At 45.2% G+C, this 27,464-nt stretch overlaps 2 protein-coding genes and 1 long non-coding RNA gene across 3 annotated transcripts; 1 reads left to right on the top strand and 2 right to left on the bottom strand.

Moving 5' to 3' along the window:
- Window positions 1-1,920: 1,920 nt before the first annotated feature.
- On the bottom strand, window positions 1,921-14,443 carry LOC135825893 (uncharacterized). Its single transcript, XM_065338527.1, has 10 exons — window positions 14,306-14,443; window positions 13,102-13,279; window positions 12,439-12,567; window positions 11,637-11,918; window positions 10,504-10,920; window positions 9,720-10,100; window positions 6,217-6,345; window positions 5,272-5,604; window positions 3,498-3,559; window positions 1,921-2,553 (listed from the first exon to the last, which is right to left on the bottom strand). The coding sequence occupies exons 1-10, from the start codon at window positions 14,393-14,395 to the stop codon at window positions 2,521-2,523; spliced, it is 2,034 nt and encodes a 677-aa protein (XP_065194599.1). The 5' UTR covers window positions 14,396-14,443; the 3' UTR covers window positions 1,921-2,520.
- Window positions 4,071-4,610, bottom strand: LOC135826866 (UPF0746 protein DDB_G0281095-like; the record flags this gene model as incomplete). Its single annotated transcript, XM_065339474.1, has 1 exon — window positions 4,071-4,610. A coding segment is annotated over one exon (540 nt), but the record flags the coding sequence as incomplete, so codon positions are not given.
- Window positions 14,444-18,971: 4,528 nt separating the features above from the next.
- Window positions 18,972-22,171, top strand: LOC135826357 (uncharacterized). Its single transcript, XR_010555265.1, has 2 exons — window positions 18,972-19,187; window positions 21,649-22,171. It is a non-coding gene; the product is annotated as an uncharacterized LOC135826357 (long non-coding RNA).
- The last annotated feature ends 5,293 nt before the right edge of the window (window positions 22,172-27,464 follow it).

The following is a 27,464-nucleotide window of genomic DNA, read 5'->3' as shown; positions in this document are numbered from 1 at the left end:
CGACGCCGGTTAGCACCAGCCGCTGTTGTCTTGGTGGACCAGATTGAAAACTCCAGATACAAAATGTTTTACCAGTCTTGCTCTGGCGATTTTCTCCCCTTGTACATAATCTTCTGGCAAGAAATGGTCAGATCACACCACTGTAGTGTCACCTTTTTTTTTACTCTCCTTCTCTTTCCTCCCTTCGAATAGCAACAGTCCATTTCCTTCACAGTTCAGGATGACGGAAATTTATGGAAAAGACGAATGCCATTTGCTGGGGCCGGGGAGTACCGCGCGGTCACCAGCACATCCTGGAACACAGCAATGGCCGTGGTTGGTCGGCATCCGAAAACAAGACAGCGAAAAATCACTCCAGCCGCTATAAAGCAAGCAGAACTGTTTCTTCTATCCAGATTTACAGCTTTAATTGTTCAGTAATCTCAACGTCGAAGGAAGTGCTAAAACTAGTAACGGTGGAACTGCATGCATTCCATTCATGCAGATGCAGCACCTGATCACATAAGCACGCGACAAGCCTAAAATCCGTGTACTTTGCACATCCCGTGCACTTGACAAGCTAAGCCTGGGAGCATCAATCGCATGCCCTCTCAACTTTTCGAGGGCTTATTTGGCATAATTATCATCTATTGTAAGTGGCTGTGTCTGCCATACATGTATGAACGTAACATACATTACAATCATCCCTCACACAAGACACCAATACCTTTCTCGTGACTCCGAGTTGTAAGGGTATTGAGTACCATTTTCCAGCAAGCTCCTCGGGTACTTTGTCTGCAATCAGGCCTACAAAACAAACGGTATTCTGCACTATACATGTACATGCCGGTGAAAAAGTGGCCATCCCCATCCCTAGTGAAATGGGTTCACCAGGGCACACATTTCAGCGTTCTTGGATTAAATCTTCAAATACATGAACATCCAGCCAGTCTCATCGGACCCAATTGTACCTTACTAAAGTAACGTCGCATGGCTACGGGAATTTTTGGTTCTGTTCCGATTTTGTAGTGGCGTAACAGTCCTGAAACTAAGATGACATATCCGATGCAAAGAGATAAGAGTTCGTTGTACAGGGGGTTTACGACTCCCTGATGTTATAGCCAGGAAACCGTGCACTGAAGTTTCGCTGCACGTACAACTTCAAGTACAAGAGAACCTAGTGAAAGAGCATATCACTGACTGGAACAGCCACGACTGAACCCGAACATTTCTTGTCCAAATTTTGCCATAAACTACTGGCAATATGGCACTTTGCTCGAATTAATGTTGACGCAGCGTGACTTTCAGAGTAGCAACATAGTTACACAGCTTCCTCACTCTCCATTGCATTAAGGTGGTTGGCAATCACCCACTCTCTTCACATTGGCCGGTGTTTCCACCGAGTCTTGAGATGTTGTAATAAATATAAAAAGGCGACTGTTGGGACATTTGGCGAAATAATGTAAACACAGGCGGAAAAGGAAACGTACTTCAAATGAAATCATGAAGGTTTTTTTGGTTTAGGTTTGACATTCTTTATTTTTACACATGCATTTTAGTGATTTCTTCTCCAATGGACAATGTATGATTTATTGCATTTTTAAACCATTGTGTTAATTTCCCGTAAAAGAGGCCTAAAAAACCTACTATAGCGCGAGCAGCAGATAAGGACGCACAGACTGGCAATTGTTACATAATTCATGTTCTTTTAAATACCTGCCTAGTGCCTGATGATCTGATGAAGATCGCCTGATCGCCTGTTGATCGTAGTAATGCGTGAAAATCAAAGTTGCGACACAGCTTCCAATCTCTCTTGTGTACCTTTAAATACGCGTATGTAAGAAAGAAGACTAAAACACGTTACAACAGTGGAGCCATGCTAGTTTGGTGCACCTCTGTGTTTCATACTCGGCACTATCATCAGCACTATCATCAGTGCAATCACGGGGAAAGCCTCTTACACGGGCAAAGAAAATGTGCTTGCGTATGACACAATATCTCAATACACATGGTTTTGATCGAAACACCAACAAGAATACCAAGAATTTGATTCGTCATTGCAATCATCAGGCAACGCGGAATCCCAGCACTCTCCGTATCCTAGGTGCATCCATTGGTCGGAAAGAGGAGACAGAGCATAGGCAGGGTTCAATGAACTGGTGCATGCGACCAATGATTAAACTGTTGCCAATACCGCGTGCTGGCATGCATCTGTTATTCTATTTGTTGGACCAGGATGTGAGGAAATAATTATTATACATGTGAGATTTCAACATTATTCCACAAATATAAGTTACACAATGGTGCCCACAATGACATATCTGCACCAGCGTCACTCGAAACATCTCCGATATTAGGCTCGGTTTAGAAAAAGCTGGTCACTAGTGCTTGTTTTCTTCGTATTTCAGCCTAAGTTGCATAAAGACCGCCACAAATATCCTGTATTGTCCCAGGCATGACTATAGTCTACACGAATGGATGAAAATGATTTAAAAATGATTTACAAAGTTATCACTAGTGATAGATGCGTTGGGATGTGAGCTAGATATCCACTGGTTGAGGTTCGCTTGATGCCTGGAGGTGAGCATGAAACAGACAGAAAGCTTCTGCACTTAACTCAAGAGCACATCAAACTACAGTGGTTGCAACTAAAATCTGACCCAAACCCGGTGCACTGGCATTGTAAAGACCCAGCACACGCTTTGAACACTACGAAAACAGGTACCACTAGAATCGGTGCGGTACTTGCGCACGAAAATCAGCGGTCGGATTTCAGCCGCCATCGCTGTACATTGTACAGCAAATGAACTACTGTAAAAGCCATTATTCTAACGAGGCGCATATATACAATAACGATTTCCCAAAATTGACTGGTTTACGTGTACTAAAGGTAACGATTCTCACTCATTCTCAACGCTCAATAGGACAGTATATGTATGGATTTCTGTATAACGATTTCTATTTTAACGACAGATTTCTCCTCGTTAACTCGTTAGAGTTAGCACTTCGTTATATATAAATTATGGCTTTTACAGTACACTGGATCGTTAAATGATTGTACATGTATTCGTACAGCTGAGCTGCAACGAGGACAGGGGTAGATGAGTGAAAGCCTTGCAGTCGCACATCCAACTGCAAATACCCATGACGTAGTTCACCAGATGAGGGTGTGGGTCCTCTTCACTTAGTCGGCACAAAGTCGAGCGAGCTGTATTCCCAGTGCCGAAAGGCGGGTTTACACCCTAGTATGGCAACTTCCCCCGGTCTAAGCACCGAGACGAAGTGAAAACTGTCGTAGGTATATTGGCTGAGGTTTAAAAATATGCATTTCTGCTGCAGGAGTAGTCCTTAAAGGGGGCATGGTCAGTGTTAGTGTTGAGTACAAGAGTCAAAATACACTAATCATTCAGCCAAGAAAGTACGCACGCACACACACACACACACACACACACACACACACACACACACACAAACACACACACACACATACACTCACACATGGTAACATCAATACGTACTGCTTCTGCCGGTCTTCCAGATCGCTCTGTTCCTCTCAGCCTTGCAGTGGACTCACCCTGACCTGTAGAAACCCATACAGCACATCCACAAACTCAAATTGTATCACCTGGTGTAGAACCCTGCTGCATAGGCTGGACCATGTTCACTCTCATACTTGCAGCTTGCTCTAGCAAATTCAATCTGTTTTTTGTATTTCTCATCATTAGAAGGGATCGTTCAGAAAGTGGTGGACATCGCGCAACTGCATCGTAAATAGAATGGGGTTTGTCAACTGACAACCGCTCTATTTAGTTGCTATTCACTCTTGGCGCATGCACTGGATAAAAATTCTTTTCTTAGTGATGTCGAAAAACGGGATACCACTAAAAGCCTTAGCTGTTGGCTATCGAGATGGCCTGGCACTCACATCAGTATAGACAACAGAATGTCAACCCCACTATTTCTTTCACAATGCAGCCTTGACACAGAGGATCTAGTGTACATGTACCATCTGTCATGAGCCCTTTCGAAATACTTCGAGCACTAGTACATCTATTTTTTGAACTCTCTCCTCTTTCTCTCTCTCTTTCTCTCTATTGTTGTTGTTGTTGTTGTTGTTGTTGTTGTTGTTGTTGTTGTTGTTGTTGTTGTTGTTGTTGTTGTTGTTGTTGTTGTTGTTGTTGTTGTTGTTGTTGTTGTTGTTGTTGTTGTTGTTGTTGTTGTTGTTGTTGTTGTTGTTGTTGTTGTTGTTGTTGTTGTTGTTGTTGTTGTTGTTGTTGTTGTTGTTGTTGTTGTTGTTGTTGTTGTTGTTGTTGTTGTTGTTGTTGTTGTTGTTGTTGTTGTTGTTGTTGTTGTTGTTGTTGTTGTTGTTGTTGTTGTTGTTGTTGTTGTTGTTGTTGTTGTTGTTGTTGTTGTTGTTGTTGTTGTTGTTGTTGTTGTTGTTGTTGTTGTTGTTGTTGTTGTTGTTGTTGTTGTTGTTGTTGTTGTTGTTGTTGTTGTTGTTGTTGTTGTTGTTGTTGTTGTTGTTGTTGTTGTTGTTGTTGTTGTTGTTGTTGTTGTTGTTGTTGTTGTTGTTGTTGTTGTTGTTGTTGTTGTTGTTGTTGTTGTTGTTGTTGTTGTTGTTGTTGTTGTTGTTGTTGTTGTTGTTGTTGTTGTTGTTGTTGTTGTTGTTGTTGTTGTTGTTGTTGTGGTTGTTTTTGCTGCTGCTGCTGTTTTTGTTGCCGTTGCTGTTGTTGTTGGTCCGTTGTTGTTGTCGCTGTCGTTGTTGTTGTTGCTGTTGATCTTGTTGTTGGTCATTATGTGAGAGCTTGGACAATTCACTTGTCCAGGCAATAAAGCAGTCTCTCTCTATCTCTCCTCTTTCTCTCTTTCTATCTTCCTCTCTCTCTCTTTCTCTCTTTCTCTCTCTCTCTCTCTATCTATCTATCTATCTAGCTAGCTAGCTATCTATCCGTCTATCTCTCTATCTCTCTCTATCTCTCCTCTCTCATCGTGCATTCGTCACACTCTCATGGAATTTTCTCTTATAAGATTGCATGCTTCACACTCTCATGGAATATTTATTTCCTTTCTTCGTCTTTTTGTGAGAACTTGGACATTCCACTTGTCCACGCAAGAAGGCAACAATGCCCGTTCATTCTGGCGAAGTAAAATAACATAAACCAACCAACCAACAAACCAAGTCTTGCCACAAGTAATCTAATATACGGCCCGTTATGAGCCCATTTGAAATGGATTGAACTGGCGCAATGTTTAATTAAACGCACACGTAAATGCACATGCACTGTTGCTTACCATCAGCTTCTGTTTCTACGCGGGCATCATAGCGGTGGCGAGCGTTCTTGCGTCTCTGATAGCATATCCACACTCCACTGACGATCAGAACCAAGGCGAGCAGACCCACCACTATACCTATGATTAAGCCGACTTGAGAGGTCGATCCGCCACCACCACCACCACCGCCAGTACTGCCTTCGCCTTCGAGGTTTATAAGGCCGGGTGGTGCAGTGGGGTTAGCTCGAGTACTGGGCGGAGAAGACGGCAATCGTTGGGTTGTTGCGGGTGCTGATGTGCTAAACGGACCCGCAGTGGTTGCTGAGTCTGTAGTAGTTCGAATGGACGTTGTACCTGACAATTGGAAAGAAACAAAAGGTCAGGCTCTATTATTCTGGAATCGTTTTTTCAATGCCATGAGCTTTATGAGTACTTCTCCCTGCACGCTAGCTACACGCTCAATTTGGTAACAGAAAGCAAACAATGTCTAGACTGATGCTCTACCAAACATTCTGAATACCAGGAAAAACACACGATTATCATTGCCTAGATCATTGCCAAGGCAGTTGCGGAAGAACAGAGAACTACAACAGGTGAGAAATTATGGAGAATGGAGTAATCACATGCATGGCCAGTAAGAAAGGGATTGGTAGAGGTGTGCTGCAGTAAGAGTCACTTTGGCAATGGGAAAATTGCCCCCCCCCCCCCCTCCACACACGTGTACTTGACACCCCAACAGACAGAGCTTTGGATGGGCGCACATACACACGCCAATGGAAGACCCGTCGAGAACCTTCATCTTCTCAATAGACACGTTTCCTGGGTGTGGGTGGGGTTGTCTTTGGCTGGTGGACTTGTAAAAAGCAAATCATGCTTGTGAGCCTTTCATGGTTTCGGCTCTCCCCACTATAGATTGGAACTCCCAAAAAACACATACACCTGCCTTACTAGTACATGTACACGTACCTTGTGATGTTCCATTTGCAGCCAAGTCATCACCCATCGGCTTGCAGGTAAAGTCTGTTGTGTTGACAGTGCACGTGTAGTTGTCATGGCAATCATGGCTTCCCCGGGCGCACGCATCTCCTACCTTTCCTGCAAGATAAAACATAGTCCACATCGCCAAGATAGTCAATATGCTATTATATGCACGTTTGTATGCATGAGTAAAAAGAGCGCTGTTAGAAAAAACACCCTCCGCAGAACGTTTTCCAGATCCTGATGGTTATGAGAATGAAAGAAACCAAACATACACTCATATAGCATTACCAATTGCTGCCGTCAAGCCGTTGTATTTGTTAAAAGAAGAAAATGTCACACACTGACTCTTTGCATACCCGCTCCGGACAGATCAGTTTGCTGGAATACGCTTAGTGTAAACTCCGCTCCCTCGTGCACCGTATTCATACCGCAACGGACCATTCACAATACATTGTACCACTTTTTTGACGCGAATGGCGACTTGCGACACCTGCGAGGAGCTGCGCCGCGCGACACACGAGTCAGCTTTTTGCACATACAATGTACACGAACATATTTTTCGAGTAGGCGTGGAGAAAGCAATAGACCAATCCCGAAAAGATTGTCTGGGTTCGTGAAAGGGGGCACGCGTGCAAGCCAGCACGTGTGAAGTGCATCGTTTTGTATTCAGTTTGTGTGTGTCAGCTCATGGCGGAGGAGAGAGAGACTTTTGCTCGCCGAGCTGAAGCTAAAGGATTTGATGGAGTCCTGCCAGCAGCTAGTCAAAGGACCTTCGGTACCTTAGGCAGACCCTGACGGAGTTTGGAGGCCAGATAGCTCTCGGTGAGGAGAGAAACATTCGCGTGGCGATCGACTCTCCGTTAAAAATGCAAGCTACATAGCGCCGACATACTGCAACAGGTACGATTTCAGCTAACATCTCGATCTGCTGCTTCACAAAGTTCAACTATTTACAAGTCCTGACTGTTGTAGTCTGAAGCTGGAGTCTCATCGCCCACCTACAGGTAGCTTTTGGAGCTGATGGATTTCCCGACTTGGACTCCTTCCGCAAACTCTTGCAACATTACTACAGTGTATGCTGTGTTTCCGCACGCTCGTGTCGACATGTCACCTATACTGTACATGTACCGGGTCGCGGAGGAGCTTGACGACCTCCGCTGACTCCAGGTTCCCGAAATACTGCCGTCGTCTTCGTTGATGTCGCTGGTGACATTCTCCCCTTGCAGGACGTGCACATAGTTGTCGTCCCGGGGGTAAAGACTATGTTGTCTTTCGAAATAGTTCTTCATCACGCTCGCGCGAATGATGTTTCTCATCATGAACTCGTTCCGACGGTGTGACACGGCGATGGTCTTTGGCGGGGCACTGGCTTGGCGAAAACGATATTTTCTTGTGCAATATAACATTGATCGGCTGCAGATGAGTACAGTCACTTCGTGGTTGGTCCTATAGGAGGGCAGCTGCCAGGAAAGAGGCAGGACTCATCGAAGACGAAGCGCTCGCAACAAACAATAGCACTCGAAATATCTCGTAAGATTTAGGGCCTATCACTTTGAGCCACAGCTCACACAGCCTTGCCTACTTCATCAAAGTGAGCTCTACATGTTCGTTGACCTCTTCACACTACACAGAAGAGCGAAACAAGGATTATGTCTTAGCATTTCAACTACAACAGCAGACCATTACCAGTGCGAGAGAGAAAGCTACGAAGGGCTTTGCTTTCTGTCGCATCGTCTCTCTTGCATGCAACTAACGAGAAAACCGTGTACTTACCCTCGCATTCACACACGAACTATCAAACACGTCCTGTGCCGCATGCTGATCAGGTAGTGCCATGTATGTGTTGTACAGTGTACTCTCAGTTGACATGCCCCCTTTCGAACCCAGACAATCTTTTCGGGATTGGTCTATTTTATGAGTGCAGTAAAGAATGGACTCGGACTGGTAACTTGTAGTTCCTTGGTCCTTTCTCTTTTGCAATTAAAGGGGAAGTCCGGTGAAAAATTTAAATTTCAGGGTTGGTAGAGTTTCGGGCGCTGAGTCGAATGGTGTTGGTCCCACGTGTCTCCGACAAAGCGTTCTCGAGATATTTCCGTTCGAAAAACTGAGTTTCGGGGGCTGCGCCATGACGTCATGCGGCCGCGCCACACCCTCTGCAACGTCATAGCGTGCAGCTAGGTCAAAAGGAGTGCGTGAAAGCAATAGTGTCAGTGCTATTTCAAATGATTTGGCGACTGATATTAGGTGGTGCAAGCGACCCCGAAGACCTGTAACTCCTTGTGAGAGTGAGGATGCAGCCATGGCTGACCTTCATGAGTTCGGTCTGGGGCTGAGAACCTCGGTATTTAGCTGAAGAAATGGCCGCGCGGGCCCGTCAAGAGTGAGCGTTACTGAGTTTCCGACTGATGAAGAAGCAGCAGCTATTGCAGACGAGGCTGATGAATTATCAGATCGCTGGAGAGCAGGGTCGCCAAAATGGAGAAGAGTGATGCGAGTGCTCTAAATGTTGTTCCATACCGATTAGATTCGTTTAGACTCCAGTGGCCTGCCACATGGTGATGTTTTGGTGCGAACTTGGAATATTTCGGACTCCTCATTTGGAGAACAGTGCAGGCTCTTTGAACCACGGGCACGACTCTTCGCTCGCAACGCTATGGAATCTGACAGTTCTAGGTCCGGGAGCTGTTCCCTGTTTTGTCACTTCAACGGTCACGGTTGTGCACTCATCGCTGTAGCATAAAATAATGAGGCGGGAGCGGAAAACTAAAATTTTCTTTCTCAAAGCACAATCACCGGCACCGGCAAGGAGAAACGCACGTTCTCTGACTACATGACTGTACAATACGACTGATACGAGTGTACTCGTAGTACATGACAAGTCCGTGTGTTGACTAGTTTTCTGAGTCTTGTGTCAGTTGTGACTCGAGTCTTGTTGTAGATACTACCCCAGCACGGCAGTGCGGGAGTACATGACTGTAGTTCCGTCTGTGATGAGTTTGTTGACTGCACCATGTACCACAGCTAGATAACACACTGCACGCACTGCATGCACGCAGCGCACAGCGCGTAGAGGCTGACGGAAAAAGTCCAACTCGGAAACGGCTAAAATACGGTATAACCTCGAGGTTTACCGAGCTGAAAATCACAGGGTATGTAGTGTTTGTAACACTGAATCGAATGGTCTTGGTCCGAAGAAGCTGCGACAAACAGTTCCCCAATCGAACGCGCTCCGAATATGGCCATTTTTGTACACAACTAGATGGTGTGGCTACCTGGCTGCACGCTGTGACGTCATCACCTGGATCTGGGTGATGCGCGCTCAAATTCGCACTTGTTCGATTGGGCGTATCTGACGAACCATAAGCCGCAGCCGCAGGCTCCTCGGACAAAGACCATTCGACTCAGCGACTCGAACTCTACGGACTGTGAAATTTAAATTTTTCACCGGACTTCCCCTTTAAGAATGCAATAGATTTAGAATACATTACCTTTGACACATATAAATGGACTGTGAATGTCACACTTGACCGACAGGAGGTGAACACCAGGGGATAAGGTGTACGCCAAGCAGAAATCCACCCCACACCGCCCAGTAGTTTGGAGCAGGGCGCTGGCAATGCGATCGCCACTCTTCGTCGATGAATAGAGAAACCCGCATCCAGTCCTCACGGGAATGTACAGCAGACGACGTCCGTGAATAGAGAGTACAGGCGTGTCAAATTCACGCACGCATGAACGTATCGCAGGAGTGAAATGCGTGAGAAGCTCCGCACCCTGGTTTTGGCAGTGCGTTGAGGCCTCTGGATACGTCTTGGCACTGCTGTGGTAGTGCAAGGTACGTCCAGCGCACGGTCGTGTTGCTGTTCTTGCTAAGCATAAGACAACATTCAATGTAATAGGACACCAGATGTTTTGAAGTAGCTGCCACGGAGTTGCGCACACTGCCCTAAGAGACAACTAACATGCCTTGAAATTGACTGGTTACAGTCATATAAATCCAGGAGCGTAGCCCGCATGCTAAAGATATGAAACCACTCTTGGTGTGAGCTGAGGCCCCAAAAAAGGTCCAAAATCCATCAGTTCAGAGGAGAGGCAAGGCAAATTCAATAGGCATCTGTTCGTAATACATGACGCATGTTGTACGAGACCAAAAAACACTCTGTGCAGCCAAACAGCAAAGGTCAGCGCATCATCTAGTCCAAAATGGAATAACTATCAAAATCATCCAACTAGCCATACCGTCAGTAATATTCACTAGTAGTCAATACGTACCGGTACCGATGGTCACGTGGATCACAAAGGGGATGGTGAATCCGAGCGAAATGGTGCTTCCACCAAACTCTATATCCCAGTGCAGACGTATTTCATATGATCCCGTGGTGAATAGGCCGAATTTCTTTACGTCCGTCGCCAATTCCTCCGTTGTCCACTTGCAGTGCGAAAGTGAGGTTGCTTGAGCATCGTCTGAGCACCTCAGATCGTACACTCTGTAGTCTGACTTTAAGTTCAAGTGCGGGGTGGTGCTGCTGGTCGCGTTGGATGTGCACCGGGTCTTACGTGTGCGTGTGGGAGGTGAGGAGGGAGCGGCTGGTTTAACTAGTAGCTCCACAGCCATGGACAGGTTCGTAGCGGGGACGATGCGGTAGATGCGACTTCCATTCGCGAACATATCTTTCGTCCACTCTTTCACTGAAGTGTTGAGATGTGGAAACAACAAGAAGATATTTATAGTGAATTAGATGCACTCAAAACACATTCATTCCTAAAACAAAGCAGGCTCACAGCTGCGCCAGACAAAGATGTTGCATCAATATCCTGATGATGACCAGTGGGCAAAATATCACCAGCTGCTTTATTCGGTGCAAATAAGAGCATGTTTGTGGAGTGCAGGAGTGTTCGAGGGCAGGTACTACTCTGCAGTGTTGTTTGCGAGTTCTGAGTAAACATAATCGATTAGAGAGCGTTAAAATCTCCGTAATATCTCTCATAACTTAAACTGCAGTACTACTGACCTACATGTATTGTATTTTATTTTATTGTTTTACTTGGGCATTCCCAACAGACCCTAAGGTCTCCTTACGGGGTGCCCAATGTACATAATCGTTGCACATCAAAGCATCATTTTTTTGATTTTTGTATTGGTGTTATTTCACTTTTACTGCCTTTCTTCATCACCCAGTACATAATCTGCTATCAATAGGCTCTGACCGTTGGGGTATCCCAGAAAAAAATGCATAATAAATGTACATGTAAACAGCAGATCCTGATGACAATAGTGCTCTGGTCTGTCCGCATCCAATCCTCTTTCCCAGTATTCCCTCCGCTGTCTGTTTACAAATTTTCGCTCGCGTTCCCTGTTGTGTGTATCTGTTATGTCCCTACAGTGCGATTTCCTTTCCACTTACTTGGATCTAGTGATGAATTGGACGTTGCATTTATGAGCTCCAGAAACTGTTGCTTGATCACGTCTTGCGCAGTAGCATTGCCTGACGGGGTGTGAGATCGTACGACAAACACTCTCTTCTGTCCATCATCCGCGATCGACTCTCGGATCAGAGTGCTACGATTGGCTCCTGGGTATGTCTGCTCGACACGCCAAGGCTCGGTGGTGGAGTTGCGCACCATGACCATGACGTCATGTATGACGCTGGGATCAGAGGAGAGGTTCCGAGTCAAATCCACAACACCTGGCAGCAAAGGCAAGGGCAGGGCCACAACTCTCAAGAGTCTCAACAGAATAATTATGTGAAAACATCAACCATCATGGTTGACCTAAGAAAACCTGCTCATGCCTGACCCACCCAATAAATGGGCAGTCCAGAGAATGTGTTTAGGAATGGGTCTCGCGCTATTCCGCCGACGACTTAACACTTGACTGACTCACGACTGCCATCCAGAGAACACGAGAAGTCCATCGAACCTTCGATTCGGCAAACCTGCAAGAAAGCACCACTCCCTGCTCAATACACAATGTTTCGGGGAATTCACCCCTCATCAGTTGAGCTTGAGTAGGCTGAGTAAGATTGTGCCTGAAGAGCACCACCACTCCATTTCGTAATCCAGAGATTGCTACACGAACACTGTATTTGTTCTCTTCTTCAAATACAGGCAATCACGACATCAGTATTGGGAAGACATCGACTGTCAATGAAAAATAAACAAAGAGAAACAAACTAACAAGGACACCTGTACGTGTATCATGCTTACATGTGTCGTTATCTCGGATGTAGAAGGGCTTGCACTCGCACGTGTACGATGCATGTGTATTGACACATTGCTCCTGAGATGATGTGCACAAACTGGCCGTTCCCGTGTACTTTTTACATTCGTCGATATCTAGCGATGCAGGTTGACAGATATATGGATGTACACGGATCAGAAATAACTCTCCGTCTAGCTCACATAACGCAATGAAATGCAGACTGTTGAAAAATAATTCAACGGACAGCATATTTGTATTTTTGCATGACACGGCACGCGAAAGACCAAAATTAGTACAGGTATATTGCCCCAAAAAAACTGTAGAACTTGACGCGATTCAATGAATATGCAACTGATTATGATCGCCTAACATCTTAACACCATTCTTGCCTTCCAGATATCATACAATCGCACGACTCCCTTTGAGGAGAATACCCGATGCTGCATTGATCATGACCATGCTGCTCACAACACACGCATCGGGTTGGACATCTTACTTCGTGTAAAATCCACTCACAACCATGTACAGTAGTGGACAGTGTTGGTTAGTAGCTACCGGTGAAGTACTGCCGTTTTAGCCACAACGTTTATACTTAGCATAAAAGAAAGTAAACCCTGAAACAGCGGCAGTCACTCAAGAGTACACATTGTCTACCTGTATTTCCTTACCCAGCTCACAGATAATCATCTCCACCTGGACACAGGGCACAGCCATTAGTGTGTTATCCGGAGCTCCTAACACAGCGCACTCCGCTCCGACTCGCTGCGGTCCTAGTCCGGCCCGCCAGTTTCGGGAGCCGGTATTGAACTCGGTGCCGTCTGCCCATCGCCATGTTCCATCTTTACTCTGGAAGGGTACACCGGTGAAAGATACTGGATGGTACGAGCCTAATGTAACTACCGTATTATCTCTATTATAAGCACGGTCCTTTATTTTTTTTCAATGTACGTCCGCCCGTGCTATTATTGGAGACGTTCCTTTGTTGGAGACTGTTCCATTATTATTTCAACCTCATTTCAGAGGCTTGTTGCCATGCCAAATTCATGTCAGACACACACATTTCAGGGTTTCTTCGCCGGTACAGATAATGAATTTACACAGTGTGCTTATAATGGAGACAGAGCACTTTATTTTTTGAATGCCGCCCCAAGGTGTTCTATTATTGGAGACGTGCTATTATTGGAGACTGCGCTTATATTAGAGATAATACGATACATGACTTTATTATAAAGAAGAGCAACGCACAATAGAAAGTACAGTTCGCACGTCCGTGTTGCAACCGGCTATACAATTGCACTGAGAAACACAATACGTTACTAGTTATGACTAAGAGAGAAAGTAGAGAAAGTTGAAACGCAACCACAATAGGACCTTTTTATTAACATACTCGTGTGGAAACATCGGCGTATGATGAGGTGCTAGTACGTTATCAGACCGGTAAGGTAAAGTGATAGGAACGCTGAAAGCCGAAGTCGTAATATCACTATCCAGTACAATGATTTTCTCAGTTTGCCCCCATCGTGTGCCTGTACAGAAAGCTGGTAAAAAGTTCGGTAGCGCGATTAAGACTTGTGTACTTGTACAGTGTGCTCGCACAACCAGAACTGTGGCCATTATTAATTTTAATATCAAAAACAGGACACATCGTAGAATGGGTTGCACGCCCGCCGCTCATATCCGTGAAATCTACTAACACACTGTTGAGCTTTTCTTGGCCAGACTGATAATAAGCAGTCCACTAGGGCGATGGCTTGAAATTCTCAGCCTTGAATATTTTTTCACTGCTATTTCGGTTTACGCATCGTTCTAAAGGGGACCATGGATCTACATGTATAACATGTAGCCAGCCCATAAAGCAAGCGGTGTTCTTACCCGCGACAAACCAATATAGGCTTGCCAAGATGTGTCCCGCTCAAAGGACTTCTGTACTGCAAAGAGCTGAAGATGTGGTAGCTTGGGCATGACCAAGGTTCCGTTGCGCGTCGAGCAGTAACGAAGGCCCTGCTCAAATGTGTAGCCGCCATTCTTACCCGCGTAGAACACTTCCAGCAATTCTTGAATATGCAGTGAAATCACAGACGGAAAATAGAAAGCAACGGAATTCTTACCCGCGACAAACCAATATAGGCTTGCCAAGATGTGTCCCGCTCAAAGGACTTCTGTACTGCAAAGAGCTGAAGATGTGGTAGCTTGGGCATGACCAAGGTTCCGTTGCGCGTCGAGCAGTAACGAAGGCCCTGCTCGAATGTGTAGCCGCCATTCTTACCCGCGTAGAACACTTCCAGCAATTCTTGAATATGCAGTGAAATCACAGACGGAAAATAGAAAGCAACGGAATTTTTTGGAGAAAGGACAGATAAGTTACTAGTTATGAATAACAGTCCAAGGAGGAAAGATTATTTTTACTTATAATATTGGCTGACCAACCATCCGAGTTTAAATAAAAAAATCCTCAGACTTTTCCCTTTTCCATTCTCTCAACGAGTGAATACAAATATTTTGAATTTTGTGCTTTCATCATCAGGAAGCTATGAAGCATGAATATTTTTGTTTATCCCCCGTGACCCTATTTCGGGGCATTATCGGCTTAGTGTTACAGTGTGCTGTGTAGCAGCATGTTGGTTGGTATATTTTATTTTACTTCGCCAGAATGAACAGGCATTGCTGCCTTCTTGTCTGGACAAGTGGATTGTCCAAGCTCTCACAAAAAGACGAAGAAGGGAAAGAACTATAACATGACAGTGTGAAGCATGCAATCTTAAAAGAGAAAATTCCATGAGAGTGTGACGCATATGTTGAGACCTTACTTGGCTGCGCTTGACTCTGACTGCGCACTTGGTACACTAAAGTCAGCAAATGCAGCGCTACTAAGAAACATGATGAAGAATAGATGAAATTTGCCATTGCTACACAGAAAAGCAGTCCGCAGAACCTTCGACTGGCTTGGGGTCCACAACCTACTGACTCTCTCTCTTGAACAGATTGACTCAAAGAGATGGACTGAGGCGACAGCGAGCTCCGACGTCGGAACTGTGTGTCAAGTCTCCCCCAAAGCCCACCATTTATTGCTGTGGGACTCGACCGATTGGTTTGATATTATCAAGTTTACGTTTCCCACTTGTCACTGGTCGAACTGGACGTGGGAGCCTTCACCAACTTGCCAATGCGGCATAACTAACGGTACGGTCGCATACCATCACCTAGAGTGATATACAATCACGCGATGGTCATGCACGCACTGGTCTACGGACCTCCACATAGTCCCATTGCAACTCCGTAGTTGAATGGCTACAGCAAATGGAATTTCTACCATGCTGAATGTTGCCATACGAGAAAAAGACGGCATAACGCACAGCCCTCTTTTTTTAGTGTAACGGAAGAGTGAAGTATTGTTGATCTTCTTATCACATGTACACAGATGTGTTAACTGTTCACACGTGAATTGTGCTGTTAAATTAAACAATCCTCAACCTCTTCATGATTCTAACACTTCCAGCAGCCAGCTGCTTTCGTCATCACCATAACTATATCGGCATAAGCCGATATCTGCGCGCGACGACACGGTCCAAGAACTGCCTGTTTTGCAACCTGCTATTTGTCAGGAGTCTCAGAGAATGGCCTAGAGCCATCGTGAACGTTCCTATCTGCACCAGATGTGAGCAGACACTCCATCTACATCTACATGTAAAGTGCGTCAAGATACAGAAACTTCACATAATCCTCAGCTACGTTGTACATGTACATGTATAGGGCCTACCCAAAGTTGTCAATTCTTCGCGTTCCGGGTGGCACCTCTCTCACTGTCACACTGTGAGCGGCTGGAGGATGCGGTACATGACAGGCACACTAAAAGTAAAACGGTTCTAATCTAGATATGAGCTAAGTCTGTGTTCGTATGGTACCTTTAAAGGCCATCCCACTTTTTCAGGACTTGCTAGGTACGCTGTATTGTCAGGTACTCAGTACTAGTACATGTAACCCAATGCACACTGCCTTTTAATAGCGTGCAGCATATTCGCACTTCAAGTCTATTTTTTCAGCAACTGTCTTGCAGCAGGGTGTGTTGTCAGTGGCCCTGGGCCAGATTGAGTTGTGGAAGAGCTGCAAAACTGCCGATTTTCAGCTCCCTCCGCACACAGAGGAGAGAGGTGCGGAATGCAACCCAAGAGTTTCAATCTTACCAACAGCGAGAAGTGGGTCTGAAAGGTCCGACAGCCTTCAAGTCACCAGCCGTACAACTTCCACGAGCTAACACGATGCTCCAAGGGGACGGCACTCCAACTAGATAGGCATACATCATCCCATTGATGACGCATGGGAGATGGGAACAAGGCCAACAAGCGGATTATTCTTAGCGACAGGGTCGACTTCTGGTCTTGATAATTAATTGCGGAATAAATGGCTTGGTGAAATGTGTACAGATATCCGTACTTGTATAAGCATCTGGCCTAAAGGGTTCAGGGAGGGCAGAGTCCAATAGTGTACAGGCTGAAATGATTTCCATGTTTTGGGTTTACAAGTGCCCATTGAGGCATTGACTCCAATCTTTTAAGAAAATATTTAATGAGGAGAAAGAGGGCGTGGAGACCTAGACTAGTGCACCCGGCCGACTAGTGGTCGCGGATTCATAGTGAACTGTGCCCATGCTAAAGGCGCAAGGCGCAATGTACCCTTACTAAAGGCGCAATTGCTGTGCTGTGGTGCTGTGTACAATGTCAGTACATGACGTATTGCGTTACCGAGGGATCAGAGGCTTGAGATCAGAAACCATCATCAACATCAGTGTATGGAAGAAAGGTGACCAAGAGAGTTTGATTTCCAGGTATTGAAGCTGGAAAAGGGGGGGCTTCCCTAACACCACATGCGTTGTAAGTTGACCAACAGGCGTTGCAGTATGCTCGCTCAGCGCAGTGCTCCCATATTATGGGCCATAATCACACCGTACATGTAATAGGCCGTGACATTAGATGATCGAGGAATCGCTCATGCTCCGAAGTACTGTACAAGGACCATGATAGATTGGTCAGTTGCGAAGGATGGACCTTGGCCTCACCTGGTCCCCTGTTACATCTCAATACCCCTCCCCCACGCCTCGGGAGTTTCATACCTGACATGTACTGCTAGGAACCTCCGCATACAGCTTCCTCGTGCTGTGTCCATGAACTACTGTTGATTATTGTCAAGTGTCAGGATGAACAATTATGGCGGTGGCGTAGATCGCACTCTTCTTGTGTACATCACATTGAGGGCCATACGACCTACTTCAATATTTCTATCACTCGCTTTCCAACAAGGTGACAACATCTGGTCCCGCATACCAAACTAATTTTACGTTCGCTTCTGTATCGGAACTGCTTCTTCCAACTACATACTAGAATCTAAGATTGTACACCGTAGTCGTGCATTGCCCCTTCAGTAGTCACGCTAATCCTTCCCCTTGTGCACACATCACTGCGTAAACCGTTTTACCACCGAAGTATTTAATGCCAAGCCCTTCCTTCCACTGCGGTGAAGGTAAGCCAAGCAAAATCCATACATGTAATGTTTTTCAAGCAAGAAGCAAAGTGGCTTGTTTCTCTCACTTCACCGTTCTCAAATTATGTTTGTCTCACCCGGTTTTCCATCTATCAAGCATTTTTTTTCTTGCTCGTACCACATGGAATGCCTATCATCAACATTCCCCATTCCCTGTTGATATAGCGCTATATCCCATACATTGGAAAGCAGCACCACCTGTTTGTGCAGCGACATGAACTGAAATTCAGTGACAACTATAATTATTCGTCGCGCTTGAAGTTGATGCCTCTAAAAACACTTGTATTACTTTGTCATGGGCTCTGCTGGCATCGACCGGTGAGCAGATATCATAATGACTTTAGCCTACTTGTGGCATGTTTGCATGGAAGCGACCAGTGGGCCGCTGAAGAGTCACAGCCCATGTTGCGAACGGATTGGGAGGACAACAGAGTGAGAATGGGCGCAGGTAGCCAACCATGAAAGGCAGTACAAAAAAAACAATCTACATGTACTTGTACATGTACCGCGAGATATATTCCGGATCGGAGCCTCAGATCAGAGGCTTATCTGATAATCATCATGATTCATGACCATGGTCCCCCCAAAAAGTAAGTACATTTCCAACACTCACCTGGTCACTACACTGCAACAGAACTACATTGTAGGAGCCGTAAAATACCCGTAGTTTACGACTTCTGGCGCAGATATCTGTGCACGTGTACATGAGGAGGTATATTATGGCACCGCAGGCCGCGCACCTGAGGGCCTTTCTGGAAGCCTTACTCGATCGGATAGAGCGAAACTGAGCACCCTGGGATGCGAGCAGTTTTTAGTACTCCCGGGTCCAAAATCTCACCACCAGGCCGGGCTGACCAAAACGTCTGCCGGGTCTGCAGCCTACAAACGTGGATCTGCCGACACTGTGCTGTCGACGACATGTCCGGCAAGGGGTCCTTGCGTGAAAGCAAGGAACGCTTTTTTTTTAGAAAGGAAGCTTCTTCTCCAAAATTTAAAAAATTTTGAAAATTATTCCTTCTGATAATATCATCGCGTTCTTGACCTCGAAGCTGACTGCTGAATGCGATTAGGAAAGAAGATTCCTGAAGATGCACCAGACTGATTCTGGCAAGCCGTCTGTCGTCTGGATATGCACTGTTGTTCGTCATGGTCAGCAATCTTCTACGTTCGTCCTTTCGTTTTCCTGACCACGATGGTGACAAGCAGCTCTCATGCTCAGGTTAGTGCTACTTGTATGTCTGGGCACACAACACATCTGAGATGCACCCACTGACGTTATCGTACTGAAGAATGCAGCAAGGGTTCCTCGGATTCTCTTGATTTCGGAACAAATTTCCTTCGCTTTCACCCTCTCCGTCTCTTCCCCATGCCCTCCATGCTTGCACGATCGAGTCTACATTTCAAAATGTTGTTTTTACTTTGGCAGTGCGTTCGATAACGTTAGGATAGTCTAAGTTAGGTGTTCTTCTCTTCAGGCTTTTTGGGCCTGTAAAAAGTCTAAAAAATAGCTTCCAAATGCTAAACGCAGGTCCCTATGAATACGGTTCTGCTGGGCAATGATGTTTGCACCAATCTACACTCTATGCAGCTGTCACAGCAGCGACAACTGATCCTCTCTCTCTCTGATCACTATTTGATAAAGCCAATCTTTAAATCGCTGTTGCGCAGGATCTCGGGTGGGAAGAAGCGATGAATCGATACATGGCAGTGTGAATAAAAGAAGAACAAATTCACAGTGCACGTGAGACTCGGTTAGAAAGACTGAGTTTCTGCACTCGTAAGAACGTCACACCCCGGGGATCATGATAAAGAAAATATAGGTCGTGAAAATGACTGAAAGAACCAAAAAAGTATTTGATCTTCCAGCCAGCTTAGCCTGGCACTACCATACAAGCAGTGCTACCAAGTACCAGCCCTCCATATTTTTCTGTATTTGTACGGAAAATCACTCCTTGTCCGCACTACAGAATTTGAGCAAATGGTATAGAAAATCGAAGAGGATCAATCAGCTGTGTAGAAGCATTGCAAGTGTAAGCTGAGCGATGAATAGTCTTGTACCAAAGCGAGTGCATGCCGTACCACGACAACATGTACATGTAGCACAAAAAATAGTGTCGTGAGTGCAAGTCACACATGTTTTACACTACCAAATGCAGCCACTGACATGCATGTGCGTGTCAAGAAACCTTTGTAGTGCAAGTATGCATGCAATGTACACGGCAGTACGCAACACACTGCAAGATACGGAAAATCAGACTGAGTCTGAGTACGCAAAACAGACTCAATTAGTGGGCAGCTCTGTACTGGCCTGTACGGAGGGAGTGAATCTCAATGTATGCAATGCACGCACTTCGGCCGACAGTGAAAACTATGCTAGTCGCGTAGGTTTGCAGGATGAATGTGAGTCCTTTAAGACAAGCGCCTGAGTGGAGTAGCCCACCGAAAGAAGAGTACTTGACACCGCGAAGTGGAGTCTGCGCATACAACAGTGAGGGGATAAAATTAGCTATGACTGATTCTGCATGTGTGTCACATTACTCTAGCAGATAAGCACACGTGTGTTGTTCCAAAAAGATGCTTATGTCAGTGTCTGAATATATCATGTACCGGGTAATATTGTTGCCAGAATCTCACGGTGAGAGTCAGACTTGGATATGGTATCAATTAGGGGTGAAACAATTACACTTTTCAACTATCGGTTAACCTACCCTTGCATCGATTCGATTATCGATTATGATATCGATTACTGTGTCCTAGAAATTGTCGCGCCAGACCAGCACAAAGCATGCCGTGTTGACACACATGCAGATAAACCCCGTACTCTACACAATGCAGTGGCACATCACGTGCCGGTGCAGACAGTCAGTTTTTTAAGTTTTTTTCACAGCCCTACTGGAAAACATATGGACAACAAAAAGAAACGAGGAAAAGGACAAAGTACAGTATCTAGTAGTGCTGTACATGACATCTTTTGATTCTTGCAGACGTTTTCTTTTTTTAGAATCGCGTAATCGAAACAGACAGCGTAATCGAAATCGTTTCCTTGTAATGATCGATTAGACGGATAACCGATATAATCGTTTCAGCCCTATTATCAATAATTATCATACATCACCACCCAAAGTATAATAGCCGAAGGGCCCGTTTATGTGGTGGTGTATGATTTCGTGAGCAAGATGAAGTGGCTACAGATGTGTTTTATATACAGTGGTCCCTCTATAATCCGGCACCATTTGTGCCACGAAAATCTGCTGGATTAGGGAGGGTGCTGGATTAACAAATCTGATCTACTGCTGCAATGTGCATGAAGAGGACATTTGGCTACTGAAAATTGTGCCGGTTTATCGAGGGTGCTGGATTATAAAGTGCCGGATTAGAGAGGGACGACTGTAACACCCTAAGAAAAGATCATCAATACTGGGGAAAGTGATTCTGGCAGCATGTTGTATCCAGTGTGGCATGACAGAGACTCCCTCGATTTAGGCTAAGGCCTGTGGAGAATCCATTTAATTAATACATAAATACAATACATACAGGCATCGCAACCTTCGGATTATGCACTTTTGCTTGCCTCCTGGAGTGTGGTTGTACCTTGGTTTAGTAGACTTTGTTTTTCGAATTCGTTTCTATAACATTAGGTTTCTTTGTGTTGCTGCTATGTCTTTTCATGTGTTTTACAGGATTGCCATCTGTTGATGAATACCACTCTGAGGCACTCTCACGAGCGAAGGTGTTTGAGAATCCATGTCGGAATGATGGTCGTGTTGGCCTAAAGGTGCATTACATTGCCGATACTCGCCACCTCCACCCTGGAACATGTTCAATTTCTGTTTCTCGCATGGAAGGACCGAACAGGTTGTTTTCCTGCCTCAGTGGACCACTCAAGACTAAACAGCACTGATGGAAGAAGATTTGCCGTGAATCTCGTTCACATAATCAGCCTGTTTAATTGCTGTACTGAGGTGACTGCTTCATAACAATGACCAAGCAGCATTAATTTTTGCATAGTACTGCAGCGCCCCTAAAATTGGAGAATATCGAATTTCTCTTATAGCATTGTGATTCATTTGTGAATAAACATCACTACTCTTTTTGAGAGCATAGCAATGACAGAGTTGGTTTGATGTATGACAAAAATGGAGCCGCTTTTTAAACCTGTACTATAATCAGTACCGCCGGAAGCAGTTTTTGATTGGTCCGGTAGTTTCATGGCCTTTTATACTTTGTGTGTGATATGGCGGGTACACACGTCCTCCACAGCAGGAAACATTTGTTGGTGGCCAACAAGTTGGTCCGGTGATAACCTGACCAACCAGACTGGTTCCGGCGGGCCTGATAATTGTGGGGTTCATGAGTAGCTCAAGTACTTTGCATGGTTTTGGACATGTCCTCAGTTGAAACCGACTTCCCCAAGCGTTCTCTGAGGGGACCGAGGTCTACTCTATCAGTTCATGTATTCTGTGAAGGGACATGACCATTCGTGGGGACCTTGCTCATAACTGCAAAAGTCCGAATCAATTGAACGTTGTACATGTGCATGTAGTGAAGGCCACATGCAAAATGCTGTTCCATGACACTCATCTGCCACCAAGCACTGGGTTCATTGGCTGAAAATATTCTTCGGCACAGTAAAGTTGTGCGCCCAAGAGCGTGGAAGCCTAGAACATCCAGCCTGGAATACTAAGAACACCACAGCCCAAAATTAAGAATTGCGGTGCTGGGTTTGTGCTGTTGTAAAACACGGGGATTGTTATTGATTGTTATGTTGTACACACATGTATTTGAGCTTTACCACTACATACACGTCTGTCATGCACAATACTCAATCTGAGGACAACATGCTGTTTCGCTCATCAATGCAGCACAGAGAAAATGAGGCAGATGAATGTCCTGCTAGGGAACATCGAATACTGTAAGACATGTTATTATAACGAGTCGCAAATTTAACGATTGTCCAAAATTCATAAGTTAACGAGAAGATATGTTAAACGACCTTGCAGTATTCCGGCCTATCCACACACAACATATATGAAGCAGTACGGCCTCAACGGATCTTATTATAACGAAGAAATGTCATCCGTTAACTTAAAGCGTTCGATTTACTTTCTCGTTATATATACATGTCTTACAGTACAGGTATAGAATCATGCCTTGCAGATCTCGTTACGGCCCCTTCGATGCATGTTTGAACATTAGATGGCTGTGTAGCTTCAGTTATCTCGGAATATGTTATCCAGCAGCAACAACGTTGGGCACCGATTAACTGACACACACCTATTCACTATAATGAGTATGCGTTGGAACACTTTACCCCGAGTCATACTATAGCAGTGAATGCCATGCATGGGTTTACCTCACACACTGAATTTCATAATTTGACATCCAAATCACAGAAGAGTGGTGTTCCAAACTTTACGTAATTGCACTCCATGTCCTGCGAGCTACAGTAGAATAACTTTAATAGAATACTTCTTATAGCACGTTCTTAGAAACAAATCGTATAGGTTCGAGGCTGTCAACCCAGACATTTGTGATTTCACAGCCATAGATGTTACCAGTCACGTCACTGTATACAGTAGTTATGCAGAAGAAAATACTAGGAACTCTTTGTGGAAGAGCTGTGCCAAAATGTGTACAGTACAGTAAATTATTAAAAAGAGCGAAAAGCAGTGACACGGCTGTGCATGATGTAGATCTACTCGTACCAGTAAGTACAGTGCACCAGTGAAACTGTTGGTGTAGTACCGGTATACTACTATAATTATGGCATGGCCCATGCCACTACAATCTATTTGCAGTGGGCCGCAGTAGGCCAGTGCAACAGAAAGCAATTCAGTAGCTGTGTGCAATGTGAACATCTATGACATGCAAGTAAACTGCCATACAGCACAATCGATTACTCTCAGCCCACATAAGTACAATGTAGGCCAATCAGTAATATAGATACATAGAGCACACTCTACATCATACATAGTTAGCACCAAATCTATATTGTCGATGTACTTTGCAATGACGAAATGATGGCAAGCGTGCTTGATTCATCATAATACTGCCTTGAACTTGGGTGGAAGTTAGTTTTAAGTTCAGTGGTCGAGGAAAGCAGAGCTGCTCCAGCTTTCAGAATCCTGCATGAAAAAGGCAGAAAGCAAATGTAGGTATAATAGTAGCAAGCTGACGTAAAGAGCCTGTCTTTCAATACAATAATTCTATCCACTGCATGGACAGACATGGTGCTTCATTCACCTCTGTTTCTTGCTTTCTCAGAAAACCTACTTCCTCCTTCTGCCATGTAGCTCATGACATACATTTTCTTTACGCCTTTCAGCCGTGGTCGACTTTCGCCCCTCCTGTTTGATTGGCAATTGCAGTCAACCTGGGGAATACTGACCCTCGATTGTGAATGAGAAAAGTGTCGCTATTGGTGTATTGTTGTTACTCGTGAGGTTGGAAGTATGCAATCAAATGGTCACTAGATCTGAAGATTGTGTCGTTATTTGCGAGTTGTTTTGTAAACCCGAGGTACATTATTCACAAGGTGGATTGTACATGCTATGGGATGTAGAATAACTAACCAAACAAGAATGATGTAACAATGATTTGAGTCCATATCCAATTGGATGAACCTAGAGTGCATGATCCATTCCAGAAAGGCGATTTCAGTGAGTCTTGAATTGTCAGCAGCATCATACTTCCATTGAGCTATTTTTTCTTTTTCGAAACGACCCTCTCTTTTCATGCATGCCACTGATCTTCACTGTATACATGTGCATGTATACTGTACTGTAGTCTGTACAGTCAACTAGTCATGTTCCACTTGGCTTCCATAGGTGCAACTATGCTTACGGTAAGTGTCACTACAAGTGCATAGTAGCCCCCCTCCGGGAGTGCGCGTGAACAGGAACTGTGAACTGGTAAAAGAATCATTCGACACCTTCGTTCGTTTCGATGGAGAAGGTTCATTTGGCAAATTGAGGCCTTCGTTCCACCCCTAGCCCCAGGAGCGAAATTTTCACTCCTTGGCTGCCTGTTTGAGCCGTCTTTGTGGAAGGGTTGATTTATGCATGCCTGCATATAGACCTTATTCGATAAACGTCACAATCACGTGAACCGGGGTCCCGGGAACCAGGGAGCGGCAAGAGACCTGCACTCAGTGCACAGAGGACTCGGCGTGGGAACATAGGAGTAGAAAAATACCGGTATTTTACTACTCCCTTGTACGAACTGGGCCTTTCTTGCCACTTGTTTCACGTATGCGTGCCCCAGCTTACGACAAATCCCTGGAGGCGAGTCCAAAAATCATGTTATCGAATAAGGTCTATAGAATTGTTGATCTAGACGTTTGGGTTTAACAGAGCAAGCCTGTGATTAAGAGTTGCACAGAACACAGATCACGTAGTGTTCTGGAGATTTACACAATTGTGGTGTTCTTGTTAGTTACGGCCCTAGGATTCCCTTTTAATGTCTCAATGTCACTTGGTCTATAGTACTAGACTTTTCATGCTTCGTAAGCACGGTGAGTGCAACAGTCCACAGTGTATGGTTTGGCGGAAGGTCAAAGTCACACCTGATCGATTTGCTCTTACATGTGCACATTCACATCTTAGCTGATAGATACGCAAGGCTACGTGCTTTGTCTTTTGCTACATTTATTGGAGTACGAGACGCTCATATTGCGGTTTCTCCTTTGTACGCTATGTAGTCGGTCCAGTGATTTCGTGATAGCACACGCGATCGCATTTCCACTGTACTTTCATTTGTTTGCAGCAGAACTAAGCGGCACGCGCCGTTTGGTCTCATTCTTGTCGCTACTCGCTTCTTTCGCGTATAAATAGTGGATCGATAATCGATATTCACTTTGAAGTATTCGGTTTTCGTTCAGTCTTATCGGTTATTATATTAGTTCCTTTTAGTTCTTCTAGTTGCTTTTTAGGACTTAGCTTTTCTTTGAAGAGAAGTCGTAATTTGCATAAGCAGTTCGAATAAAGAAGTTCAAACCTAGATTCCTCGTGAACACGTAGAACTACCCAATATGGGGTCAAAACTCACAACGTTTTGGGTACTTTGGTCTCATGTCGTCTCCCCACGTGCTATGAATCCCTGATGCACATGTATCTACATATACAATGTAACCGTAACTCTACCAATGTTGCGGACGATGACCCCCCCCCCCGGCATACAGAAAGTTGCTATGTCCTGGCCCTCATACAGCATTGGGGAGGCACTGAATCACTTTTGCAAAAAGGACTAGTGGAAAGTGGCACTATAAATTTTGTATTCCCAGAAAAGTGGCGTTCCAGCCGAGTTTATCTTTTAATTTATCGGTTTTCTCGGTTGGGATTTCATACCTGACAACCATCCCGATTTGGCCGGGACCGTCCCGACATCGAGGGCGGTAATAGGCACCCAAAAGTGCATTAGTTCCATGCCTCACCGCGAGCTACATTTGTATACATTTTCATGCCTAGGTATGTCATTCGATCTCAGGTTTGCAAAGGCTGGCAGGTATGGGATTTGTAGTGTGACCAGTTCTGACTATTGGCACCTGCTGCGCAGAAGTGTCATTCCTACATCTTGGCTGCAAACATACCCCCCCCCCCCCCCCCACACACACACACATACACACACACCACCAACAATGTTGGATCCTATTTACAGGACCTCACTCTATATGAAAGTGTAGCAGAGGCACTGCCAAAGTATAAAAACAACATTTGAAATGCAAGCTCCATGGGTGCATGCATGGAGGGCATGGGAAAGAGACGGAGAGGGTGAAAGCGAAGGAAATTTGTTCCGAAATCAAGAGAATCCGAGGAACCCTTGCTGCATTCTTCAGTACGATAACGTCAGTGGGTGCATCTCAGATGTGTTGTGTGCCCAGACATACAAGTAGCACTAACCTGAGCATGAGAGCTGCTTGTCATCATCGTGGTCAGGAAAACGAAAGGACGAACGTAGAAGATTGCTGACCATGACGAACAACAGTGCATATCCAGACGACAGACGGCTTGCCAGAATCAGTCTGGTGCATCTTCAGGAATCTTCTTTCCTAATCGCATTCAGCAGTCAGCTTCGAGGTCAAGAACGCGATGATATTATCAGAAGGAATAATTTTCAAAATTTTTTAAATTTTGGAGAAGAAGCTTCCTTTCTAAAAAAAAAAGCGTTCCTTGCTTTCACGCAAGGACCCCTTGCCGGACATGTCGTCGACAGCACAGTGTCGGCAGATCCACGTTTGTAGGCTGCAGACCCGGCAGACGTTTTGGTCAGCCCGGCCTGGTGGTGAGATTTTGGACCCGGGAGTACTAAAAACTGCTCGCATCCCAGGGTGCTCAGTTTCGCTCTATCCGATCGAGTAAGGCTTCCAGAAAGGCCCTCAGGTGCGCGGCCTGCAGTGCCATAATATACCTCACATGAGGCCAGCCGGCCCGGCGCCCAGGCCCGGGCGCCGGCGCCCACGGCCACGCGTTGATTTTCGAGTGCTCTAAAAAAAATTAAT

This window comes from Sycon ciliatum, chromosome 10, assembly GCF_964019385.1.
Source record: "Sycon ciliatum chromosome 10, ocSycCili1.1, whole genome shotgun sequence".
Classification (NCBI taxonomy): domain Eukaryota; kingdom Metazoa; phylum Porifera; class Calcarea; order Leucosolenida; family Sycettidae; genus Sycon; species Sycon ciliatum.
The sequence above is the reverse complement of the archived record's forward strand: the minus strand, read 5'-3'. Positions and strand labels throughout refer to the sequence as shown.

Coding starts and splice junctions, on each gene's coding strand:
- LOC135825893 (XM_065338527.1), bottom strand. CDS start 14,395: ATGCCCAAGCTACCACATCTTCAGCTCTTTGCAGTACAGAAGTCCTTT. Junction 6,346..9,719: donor TCCATTTATATGTGTCAAAG/GTAATGTATTCT, acceptor TTTATCTTGCAG/GAAAGGTAGGAGATGCGTGC. Junction 2,554..3,497: donor CTGGAAGACCGGCAGAAGCA/GTACGTATTGAT, acceptor GCTCACCTCCAG/GCATCAAGCGAACCTCAACC.